The 12,788-nt window shown below is 31.2% G+C and overlaps 1 protein-coding gene across 1 annotated transcript in view; it reads left to right on the top strand.

Moving 5' to 3' along the window:
- The first annotated feature begins 7,662 nt into the window (after positions 1-7,662).
- The window catches only part of ARSF (arylsulfatase F), a 38,736-nt gene continuing 33,610 nt past the window's right edge, over positions 7,663-12,788 (top strand). Inside the window, exons 1-3 of the mRNA XM_003765602.4 lie at positions 7,663-7,738; positions 8,733-8,882; positions 10,299-10,420. Of these exons, the coding sequence (XP_003765650.2) occupies positions 7,725-7,738; positions 8,733-8,882; positions 10,299-10,420 (286 nt within the window). The 5' untranslated portion in view covers positions 7,663-7,724. The remainder of the gene's footprint in view (positions 7,739-8,732; positions 8,883-10,298; positions 10,421-12,788) is intronic.

Raw genomic sequence — 12,788 nt, 5'->3', positions numbered from 1 at the left:
GACAGAGATCTCAGGCTACCCAGAGCCATCTGCAAATACCTTGGTTGAGGGAAGCTGTTAAATTGGGCATTTTGGTGGGGGCTGGGACAGCCCAAACAGATCAGATCAGGTGGGGAACTGGGACAACCTGGATCTCCTATTGGAATTAACAATACTTCAAAGGGTGCTTTTTGACCAGGATTTCTAATTGAATCAAAGGCCCTGGCATCCTGGCAAGAGAAATTATCTGGGGGGATATCCCTTTCCCAGGAATGGTTGAGAATCTGAAAGGGATCACATATTGAAAGGAAATACAGTTTCTTAAAGGGACCACAACCTGTTTCAAAACCACTCATTTTATGGATCTCTTTCCCTTGTACTCCAAGAAACACCATGACAAATATATTCAATACATACTCTAGCAGATCACTTAGAGTTAGATTTGTCCTCCAGCAAATACTTCAATATAAAAATTACTTACATATATATATATATATATATATAGCACATTAGTAAAAATAATTTATATTTTTCAAATATATATTGATAATAGCTTGAATATATCTCTATACATATGTATTTTAAATACTCCATTTATTTACTCCATTTATACACATATTTTATATTTTAAATCATCATTATTTTTTATTTTATGATATATTTCCTCTATGTAGAATATTTTGCACTAACATTTATACATCTTTCTGCAAATATTAAGAGGAAAAAATAATTTCAATTGTTCCTTTAACATCTATATTGAGTTCCAATTGTTTTTCTTCCTTCTCTTGCTAAATATATATATATATATATATATATATATATATATATATATACACATATGTATGTATGTAAAATGTAGCTCACTTTAGTACTTCAGAGATATGGATTTCATTAGTCTGAATTTGGATTTCATTAGTCTAAATACATCTAAAACAGGTTCCAGTTACTTTAAAACTTTAATAGTTTTAATTATTTGGGGCAGAACAATGTCACCTATGTGAAGTCTCATGGTCCTGTCAACTGCTACATCATCTGTCACTGTTCTCATTCAAGATCCTTTCCACCTTGGCAAGACTTGACACAGTTATGACTCTACCAGCATGGTCTTGAAGAATCTAGGACCACTTCCACACCAAGTTGAGATATCAGAATAAGATTTCAGTGGAGTGTTTACATATACACAGATATAAGCTATTGTTATAATTAATATACAATTAATACAATAATATGAAACACTATTATCTTTTTTATTTTATTAGTTTTTTAAAAAAATTATTTATTTTTAATAGCCTTTTATTTACAGGTTATATGTATGGGTAACTTTACAGCATTGACAATTGCCAAACCTCTTGTTCCAATTTTCCTCCTCCTTCCCTCCACCCCCTCCTCCAGATGGCAGGATGACCAGTAGATGTTAAATATATTAAAATATAAATTAGATACACAATAAGTATACATGAACAAACCGTTATTTTGCTGGACAAAAAGAATCGGACTCTGAAATATTGTACAATTAGCCTGTGAAGGAAATAAAAAATGAAGGTGGAAAAAAATATAGGGATTGGGAATTCAATGCAATGGTTTTTAGTCATCTCCCAGAATTCTTTCACTGGGCGTAGCTGGTTCAGTTCATTACTGCTCCATTGGAACTGATTTGGTTCATCTCATTGCTGAGGATGGCCAGGTTCATTTAACACTATTATCTAATAAAACTATTCTAAGCAGCTAGGTTTGCAGTTTATAGCTTGTTGGACCAGGAGTCAGGAAAACTTGAGTTCAAATGTTGCCTCAAATACTTAGTAGCTTTGTAATTATAGTAAGTCACTAAACCTGTTTGTCTCACTTTCCTTAACTGTAAATTGAGGATCATAATAGGACTCAACTCCCAGGATTATAGTAAAAATCAAATGAGATGATAATTATGAAGAATTTGCAAACTTCAAATCATTGTCTTTGCTATAATTATTATCCATAATGTGTACAATTGTAGAGTACAATGCCATATTAAATTCTATATATTATAGTCTTGAAATATAAATGGCTTCATAAAGAATATATTCTGTAATATATTTAATGGGGAAAGGTGAAGAAGCACATCATATGATTGTCACAACACATAAGAAATGTTAAGAATAACAATCTAATTTCTATTCATTTATGTTTATACTAAAGTAATTTTTTAAAATGATAGGCTATTAAAGGTTTTTAATAGTGGCTTTTAAAGGGGTTAGGCAAAAAATTTAGAAAAAATTCCTTAAGAAAGAAAATAAAAGTTTACTTATGAAATTTATTTTGGGCTGACTACAAGAGTAGCATGAGACTGATTTAAGAATATCTTCAGATACTACATTTGCTTCATAATAATGCCAATGGAAAATTTATGGTTCCCCTTTACAGTTTAGTAATAGATAAAGAAAGTGGTATAGTGGTTAGAAACTTGGACTTGGAATTATGTGTTCAGATTTAACCTCACACACTTAATACTTATGTGAATTTGGAGAAGTCATCTAACCCTATTTGTCATAGTTCCTTATCTGTAAAATTAGCTAAAAGAAGGAAATAGCAAACCAATCTAGTATCTTTGCCAAAAAACCACCTGATTGAGTCATAAAGAATTGGACGCAACAGAAATGATTGAATGACAACAAAAGGTTTATTTTTAATAAAAATGTCACAAAATTATAGTGAAATTTTGATTTTTACAATTGATTACTGCATAGTTTACATTTTTTAAAAATGGTTTTTGGATCAATCATGTCCAATCCATTTGGAAACTATCCGAAGTTCATATTTCTTTAAACCAACTGGTTCGTAACTATTAGGTATTGAGGACTTTCTCTAGGATAAAGGATAGAATAGAGGCTAGAAAGACCCAAAGGAACTGCTCCTCATACCTAATAAAATACAGAAATCTGGTTATTTTGAATCATTATACAATGAATTGACTGTATTCATCCTCAGAAGTAATATGATTGACTGGTTAGTCTTGATTGTTAAATAATCAAATCCAAAAACAGAATAGTCATAGAGCTATACAATAATCATTTTATTAAGTGACTTTGTGTAGCTTAAGCTTGCGCTAATAGAATTTTTGCTTATATTATTGATTAATGCATTCCAGTATCTACTAGGCTTTAAAAAAATTTTTTTAATAAAAAGATACTATAGGCATATCTTCACACTATCAATGGTAAACAGTATTAAAGAAGTAGTTCTGATATTTTGGAGACTTAAAAACATTTTTAATGTATACTTTAAGATTGAAACATAAGATTGTTAATAATATTGAAACTTCAATTAATATGATTCTATTTTGTATTTGGGATGAATCAAAATTTTTTCTTATGTTGCTTTATTTGACAACTATTCTATTATCAGATATAGACATGAAAAATTGCCTAAATGGATATCAGTTTTTTCTGTAAAGAAGAATAGCTGTCAGATTGTGAAGGATGGTAAAGGAATTTTTTTTCTTCCTGCAGTCTAGATTAGTAATGAAAGTTGACATGTGCTACACTTTCAGGTTTTTAAAGTTCTTTCCATAGATTGTCTAATATTATAAGGCAGTTTCTATAGGAATTACTCTTTCCATTTATGGATGAATAAATAGTAGCTCAAAGAAGTTGAATGACTACCCAACTGATTGTTATAGAAAGTGGGATTCAAATTCACTTCCCTCATGCCTCTATTCCAAAACTCTTTTCATTCTACCCCAATGCTTTCAAATGGATGATAGAAAGCCATTTGTGATACACCATTGTGTTGTAGATGTAATTCCTGCTTCAGATATGGATTGAACTCAATGACTACAAATATTCCTTTAAATATTAGGATCCTTTGATTCTCTGAATAAAAGTGGTAATAGGAGATTTAAACTCAAAAATTCGTGAAAAAGCTTGTAAGAGAACTTTTAGTAGATCTCACTGAGGTCAGCTGGTTTTCACCAACCACAAACAAATTACATCTCAAGGAATTCAGAGAACTGTCAAATATGATCATTGAGCCAATGACAATGATTTTTGAAAGATCATCAAAAAATGGAAAAGTACCAAAGGGCTGAAAGAAAGAATTGCCTTCTCACTTTATAAAAGATTATTTAATAAACTATAGAATGATGGATTTGACTGCAATTTTTGCAGAAAAAAATGGTGAATATGTTATTAAAATAAAGGATTTAAGCATTGAGAAAGGGAAATAGTGATGACCAAGGGACAACATGATTTCTTCAAGAACAGATCATGTGCTGAGTGAAATGAGCAAGACCAGGAGATCATTGTATATTTCAACAACAATACTATATGATGATCAATTCTAATGGACATGGCCCTTTTTGGCGATGAGATGAACCAAATCCATTCCAATAGAGCAGTAATGAATTGAACTAGCTACACCCAGCGAAAAAACTCTGGGAGATGACTGTGAACCACTACGTAGAATTCCAAATCCCTCTATTTTTGCCTGCATTTTGGATTTCCTTCACAAGGTTAATTGTATACTATTTCAAAGTCCAATTCTTTTTTTACAGCAAAATAACTGTATGAACATATATTCATATATTGTATTTAACTTATGCTTTAATATGTTTAACATGTATTGGTCAACCTGCCTTCTGGGGGAAGGGATAGGGGGAAGGAAGGGAAAAATTGGAACAAAGGGCTTTGCAATTGTCAATGCTGAAAAATTACCCATACATATATCTTGTAAATAAAAAGCTATAAAAAATAAAAAGAACAGATCATGTTTGACTAACCTCATTTGTCACAGACATAATTTAAATATATGTTACTAAAGGACTTGATCACATATTTCCTCATAACCTTGTGGATGAGACAGAGTCCTATTTATCAATAATATCAATGTAATAGAAGACTTAATCATCAAACTTGAGGGTGAGAAGAAGCTCTGAAGATTAGTCAATAATAGCTAGTATTAATATTGGACCTTTTATATAATAGGTTATCAGGCTAAATGTTTTACAGATATACTTCATTTAATCCTAATAATAACTTTGAGAGAAAGGCTATTATTATCCCCATTTTACCTCTGATGAAATAGAGACAGAAGTTAAGTAACTTGTCTCATATCTCCCCATTTTACCTCTGATGAAATAGAGACAGAAGTTAAGTAACTTGTCTCATATCTTATAGTTTCTAAATGACTAAGGCAGATTTGAATTAATGATAAATTTTCTAGATTTCAGTTATTTCATTTATAGGTACTGGATCTGATGACTTCTATGTCCTTTCCATCTCTAAATCTATGAGCTTGAGATGAATGATATAACTTTATGACATAGATTGGTAATCATTCCTAATATGATTTGAAATGTACTGTTTAACAATGTACATTTAACTAATGAAATTACTTTCCCTTGTCTGACTTGCTAATCAACTTTAAGATAACAAACAACAATCAACTTTTTCTGACTCTTGAATTTTTGAATGTCCCTGAAGATTTTCAACAAATTGTGTTTATTTCAACATGTATATATCATTATATCTACATCACTTCTCTAATTGTTCTAATTGATCTGCTTAACACAGATGGATTTCCTATATCATTCTTCATAAATTTTTTCTAAAATTTTTAATTTTGCCCTATCACCCATCCATGAACATTCTTGCAGTAGCAAATGAAATCCTACTTTCCCAAGATGATGAGGATATCCATTTGCTTCTTTTAAGTTATTTTCACTCATTCCTAGTTGCCTAGGGTCTTAGAAAAAAACATTATTGCTAGCTTTTATTAATTTTCTTTTTTTAAAATAATTATAACTTTTTATTGACAGGAGCCATGCCAGGGTAATTTTTTACAACATTATCCCTTGCACTCACTTCTGTTCTGATTTTCCCCCTTCCTTCCTTTACGCCCTCCCCGAGATGACAAGCAGTCCTATACATGTTAAATATGCCACAGTATATCCTAGATACAATATATTGTGCAGAACTGAACAGTTCTCTTGTTGCACAGGAAGAATTGGATTAAGAAGGTAAAAATAACTGGGGAAGAAAAACAAAAATGCAAATAGTTTAAATTCATTTCCTAGTGTTCTTTCTTTGGGTGTAGCTGCTTCTGTCCATCATTGATCAATTGAAACTGAGTTAGATCTTCTCTTTGTCAAAGAAGTCCAATTCCATCAGAATACATCCTCATACAGTATCGTTGTTGAAGTATATAATTTTCTTAGTCACTTTCAGAAGACCTTACCTCAAATAATAGCTAGCAGTGTGACCTCAGATAAGCCAATTAGCCTTCCTCAACATCGGTTTTATTACATGTAAAACGGAAAGGCTGGATTCCATGATTAATAACAATTCTGCTGGCTTTAAATGTATAACATCTATGTTCTTATATATTTGGCAAGATTGATTCAAATTTTTATAATTTGGACAGGAGCAGACTTTGCCTGTTTAGGTGTGTCATTTAGGAGCTAAGATCCTTATATGATTAATTGAAGAATGTTATACTTCCTGCAAAGAAGGAAAAGGGTGGGGCCGTAGGATGGTTTATGGCTCTGGACTTGCAGTGAGATACAAATCAGATACACACATACTTGTGTCTGAATCAGACATGCAACTTCTGCCCAGCCTTATCTCTATATAACGTAAGAAGGTTGGCACTGGTACAGTGCTAAAGATCTGGAAAACTAATTTTTTTTTCTGATCAGATTCAAGAGGAAAGATTAATTCTACACAGTGTCCATTTGGTTCCTATTCTAGAAAGCTTGAAAAAGGTGAGTTGGGGACATTTGACTATGTCATATTTTTTGCTAGAGAAATTTAGACTATGGTTGTGATAGAGAGGACAAAACTATTTAACTTGTTAAAGCTCCACTGGCATGTTCTCAAGAATTATTGATATCACATTAAAATACAAGAGGAGGAAAAAGTCAGTAGTCTCTCCATAAATATAGTTCAATGGAATTTAGTCAAGGAGGGGAAAATCATGTGGAGAAAATTCCCAGTAGATAATCTCTTAGATATGAATTAATATTGTTGGTTATACTCAGTACATAATATTATTGAATATACTCATTGAGATGAAAACTGAAAGACTGGACTCTTAGATATTAATGATAGAAAGTGAAACTAGAAGTATAAATGTGTGTGTATGTGATGAGGAGGGGGAAAGGGATGAGTTTTTTAATGAGGTTTGACAATCTTTTGGTTCTGTGCTGAGAGTTCCTATATTCAGATGTACTCTGACACTTAATGATCCTTAACCCTTCAATAGCTTTGGAACTTCAAGAAGCCACAATAACCAAAGAGAAAATAATAACATAATGAAAATGAAAATGGAGAAAGGTCCTGATATTCCAAAATTATTTGACAGGATTTTTTTTTATCTGAGCTTCCAAGAGTCTGGAAGTCTTCCCTTCCTTTAGGGACACTCATTTTATTTTATTTTTGGGAGGGTTATGAAGATTTGAATACATATCAGATGAGAATTTTTAAAGTACTTTGGGGAGCCCTAAGATTCTGGAGTTGTCATAGATTTATATATTTGAATCAGAGCATTTCACTAATGCTTAAAGGAAAAATAAAAATATAAATAAAAAACCCGTTAGTCAACTGTAAATTGTTTTATTTTTATATGGCCACTAAAAACCATTTCATATTTGTATGATAGTGGAAATTTCTTAGGAGCCTCAAAGCTTAACTTTAGTTATTACTTGATTTTTACAGGTGGTTATTTCCTTTTCTGAAAAAGAAAAGAAATATATGCATACATAAAACTGGAAATACATGATGGAACACTGGTAAGAGACAATGCCATTTGAAAATCTTTTCCTCTCGAACTCTCTCATCCAAAGGACAAGGTTTTTATATAGCATTTGAATTAACTATATCAAAGTGAAATATACTTCCTTTTGATGAATTCAATATTTCCTGAGAAGGGAAGCTCTGGGTACCTATTCAGGAAGCAATAAACTTAATCAATGTAGCTGATAAAAAAGCAAAAGCTGTTTTGTGAACCTGAGCAGTTCTGTACTGGAATTACTCCATTTTCCCCTTAAAAGATTTTATAGTCATTAGACATTAGGAGAAAGACTGGTACCAGTTCTGATATTCTTCCTGAAACAGTTACTTCTCCTCACTTCTTGCCTTCATTCTTAAGGAAATCAAGATTTCAAAGCAAAAGTATGATTGCACAAATTGTTTTTACATCTCCTTTTTTTAATGTATTTGTGCAACTTGAAAATGCAATCAGGTTGATAATCTACACCTGTGCCCCTGGTAGTATTGTTGGACTGGGAATTATTCCACTTTTCAGATTAATTTTTATTTTGGCTCCAGTTGAGCTAGAAAATTTAGTGAGTTTTAGTTTATGTAGACATTGCTATTGTATCAATCTACTTTGATGAATTAGGAATAGGTTTAGGTTTATTGTTACCATGTAGTAAATGATAGTATTCCCCTTCTGTCCTCCCCTTGTTCAGTAACAGCTGAAATATCTCTAAAAGGATGCAAACATTTCTTTTGCTCAGTAAAAATTAAGGTTTAGCACAAAAGTGACCTTGAAAGAGGGAAGCAGTTATAATAGTATAATTTTTATTATCAGAAAGTTATTTTGATAAATTCCTAATTCATCAAAGTATAATCTTTATTTTTTCCTCCACAGGAGCTAAGGCTTAGAACAAAAGTGACCTTGAAAGAGGGAACCAGTTATAATATTATCATTTTTATTATCAGAAAGTTATTTTGATAAATTCCTAATTCATCAAAGTATAATCTTTATTTTTTCCTCCACAGGCGCTCCCTGATCATTGTGTCCCTACTTGGTCTATTGTTGAAAATGTGTGGATCAGTGATTGTATCTGATTCAAAACCCAATGTGCTACTGATTTTAGCAGATGATCTAGGTTTGGGTGACCTAGGTTGCTTTGGCAATGTTACACTTAGGTATGTACTTAGCAAATTTTTATTTTGTTTTGTTGCTTAAAAGCTCTGATGAGTTCTATGATTTTATATATATAAAAATGTATGACTGGGTTATTGGTACTACTTTTTAAAAACTTTGTTTTGACCAAATTAACATACCAATTTGACCAAAATGATCATGTTAATAGTTTCAGTAAATCATGTAATCTATGTCTACAGAAATAAATGCAAGATGGGTGGTGCAATGAATAGAGCACTGGGCATGGAGTCAGGAAGACCTTAAGTTCAAATATGGCCCCAGATACTTTCTAGCTGTAAAATACTGAGTAAGTTATTAATTTCTATTGGCCTCAATTTCCTCCACTGTAAAGTAGGGATAATAAAATAACCTACTTTTCCAGGTTGTCCTAAGGATCAGATGATATAACATTTGTAAAGCACCTATTAGATTTTCTAGTACATTGAAGATGCAGTAAAAATGTTAGCTATTTTTAGCTACTAAGTTAAAAGATGAAAGGAAGATTTATTAAAAAATCCAAGTTTTATTTATTTTTTTTGGAGGGGAAGAAGGATTTTTAAAAAAAAAATCTTGTATAGTTAACAAAGTTTTTTAAAAATAGCTTTTTATTTACAAAACATATGTATGGATAATTTTTCAACATTGACGCAAAACCTTCTGTCCCAACTTTTCTCCTCCTTACCCCCACCCCCTTCCCTAAATGGCAGGTAGTCCAATACATAAGTTAACAAGGCTTTTAAAATTACATTCATAAAGGATTTAAAAGTAACAAGGTGGTTTAATCTCAATGCTATGGTCCAGTGTCAGTTTAATGAATCCAGAAATAATTGGGAAATACTTAACTTGGAAGAGAGAGGACATAAAAGGGAGATAAAGGATTTGTGGGACTGTCATCTCAAGATATTTTATTTTTAAATTTTATTTTATTCAAGAATTTGAATATCTATCAGTAGATAGATGGTACATGAGAGAGATGTAAGCTCAAAAAAGTACTTTCTGTCAATTAGAGGGCTCCAAAAAGTTTAATATATTGCCTTGGAGATTAACAAATTACCTATTACTGGTGGCATTTGAATACATGCTATATAATCACTTGTGTGATAGTGTAGAGTAGATTCATGTTTAGGTAGAAGCTGGATTAATCAATGTTTCCTTTCAGCTTTGATAAGCTAATACTCTATTAATTGGTAAAAAATGGATTTAAATAAGTTTGTAGCTATTTAAGAATTTGAAAAAAATGGAACTCCAAACACTCTGATCCTAGCTTTATGTCTCTTAAGTTATTCTCTACCTGCACACTGGTAGGAGGGGAAAGCACTACTGGAAAATCTATGTAGTCTTATTGTTCTGTCTTAACTGCACATTCTCATGTAGCTTTAGTTAACTTAAAAATGTTTTTTTCCCCTTCTACTTTTTAGGACTCCTAATATTGATCGCCTTTGCAAAGAAGGTATAAAACTCACTCAGAATATTGCTGCAGAGTCAATGTGTAGTCCCAGCAGATCAGCTTTCCTCACAGGCAGATATCCAGTTCGAACAGGTTTGAAGATCTTTAAAGTATTATGCCATTAATTTCCTATAGAATTTTGTTCCATGAATATCAGAAAATAATAATAAATTAATGGGGTAGTGGTGTCGAACTCACAGAGAAATGGGAGCTGCTAACTGGTACATAAAGATCTCTACAAGCCACATATTGATTTAGTTTTGAAATTTGTTGTCTATATTTAATTGAATGTTTAAATAATTTCATTAAATACTTCACAATTATATTTTATATTTATTTATTCATTTTTATATTTATATTTAAATATTCACAATTATATATCTGATTTGGATAACATTCAATATTTATGAGCATATGGCTTATTGGTGAAAGTTGAAAGAGTACTACTAGTGCTGGCACTAGAGGACCTTGGTTTAAATTTTGCTTCTGACACAAATCATTTAAAGTTCCTGAGCGTCAATGTTTTACCTGTAAAAGAAAGAGTTGGACTAGACAGTAGATAGTGGCTAGCTGCTGCAATGAATAGAGCACTGAGCCTGGAATCAGGAAGATGAATTCACCCTCCCCCAGATATTTAGTAGTTGTGTGACTCTGGGCAAGTCATTTAATCTCTTTTTCCCTCTTGGTTTCCTCATCTAGAAAATGGATATAATCATTTTTCACAGGGTTATTGTGAGGACTGAATGAGGTAATATTTGTAAAATGCTTGTTATACAGTAATTCTCTATAAATGTTAACTGTCATCATCATCATTATCATCAAACTTTTATGGACATCATCTAAAACTGATAGGAACAAAGGTGTTATATTTGTCATGTACCTTATGTATCTACCACTCCAGAAATATTTATTATACTTGGTTATGCCACAGGATCACAGATTTAAAACTGGAAAGAATTTTACTCCAATTCCCTCATTTTACAAATGAGGATTGTAAAGTCCAAAGTGGTTAAATGACTTTTTCCTAAGCTCACACAGCTGTGAAATGACAAACATAGAATTCAAACATAGATTTTATAATTTCAAATCCACTCTTTCCTTTGGATCATTAAAATTAATTTTTAAAGTATTATTGGTATGTTTTGTTTTCACATTACCCATACTGACAGATTGCTCCCTGTTCTTGCAAAACTTCTTATAACAGATTAAGACATTTGAGTAAAACTAACAAAACTAAGACCTCATCTGAAAGTAATGAAATATTTTATATCTGTCATGCACCCATACCTCTCCATTTTTTAATTACATTAAAGTATTTTCTTTTTCCCTCATCTCAATTTCTTAAAGAAGAAAAGAAAAACAATTTTCTTCTAAGTTATGAATAATCAAGGAAAACAAATTCTCTTAATTGTTGTATGCAAATTATATAATGTATAGGTACAAACCTATATGTATATACATGGATATATATGTACATGGTTTGTACATATATATTTGTACATACAACATACATATATAATGGATAACACATTATTGATGCTTGCAAATCACATATGATTACTGAATTGAACATATTTCTTAAGTTTTCAAAGTTATTTGTTTTTACAGTGTTGTTATTGTATTGTGTTTTATTTATACTTATTTTATTGTTGAGTAGTCTATAAAAGTCTCAGAACTTCTTAGTTTTATAATATTGATATTTTAATATAAATTCTTCTGGTTCTGCCTATTTCATTCTGCATCATATAAGTCTTTACATGAAAGCACCTATTCTCATTCATTTCTTATAGCATAATAGGACTCCACATTTATAGTCTGCAGCTTATTCAACCATTTGTCAATTGTTAGGCATCCTCTTAATTTCCAGATATCACCACTACAAAATAAACATATAAATATATTTTTAATTAAAAGACTTTTTTCTCTTTGATTTCTGTTATCTTAGGTATAGTTGGTATAAACTTTTTTTTTTTTTGGTATAATTCCAAATTGCTTTCCAGAATGGTTATATCCATTAACAGGCTCATCAATATTGCATCAACATGCCTATTTCCCACAGCCCCTCCAAAATTTATTATTATTATTATTATTTTATTTTTAACATCTTAGCCAATCTGTTGGGTATGAGGTAGAGTCTCAGAAATGCTTTAATTTTCATTACTGTAATTAGTAGTAGTTTGGGGTATTTTTTTCATACGACCATAGATAGCTAACATAGATTTCTTCCTTTGAAAAGTCCCCATTCACAAACCTGGACAATTGAACAATGGTGTTTTTTTCTTATAAATTTGAATAAGTTCCTTATTTTCTTGTAAATAAGATCTTTGTCAGATAAATTTGCTGCAAAGATTTTCCCTAGTTTTGCCTTTTAATCAGTTCCATTTTGTTTGTGTAAAACTTTAATTTTATGTAATAAAATTATCTATTTTATGATCTTCAATCATCTTCATTATTTGTCTGG

Source organism: Sarcophilus harrisii, chromosome 3, assembly GCF_902635505.1.
Source record: "Sarcophilus harrisii chromosome 3, mSarHar1.11, whole genome shotgun sequence".
NCBI classification, from domain to species: Eukaryota; Metazoa; Chordata; class Mammalia; order Dasyuromorphia; family Dasyuridae; genus Sarcophilus; species Sarcophilus harrisii.
This window is presented reverse-complemented; position numbering and strand designations above follow the sequence as displayed.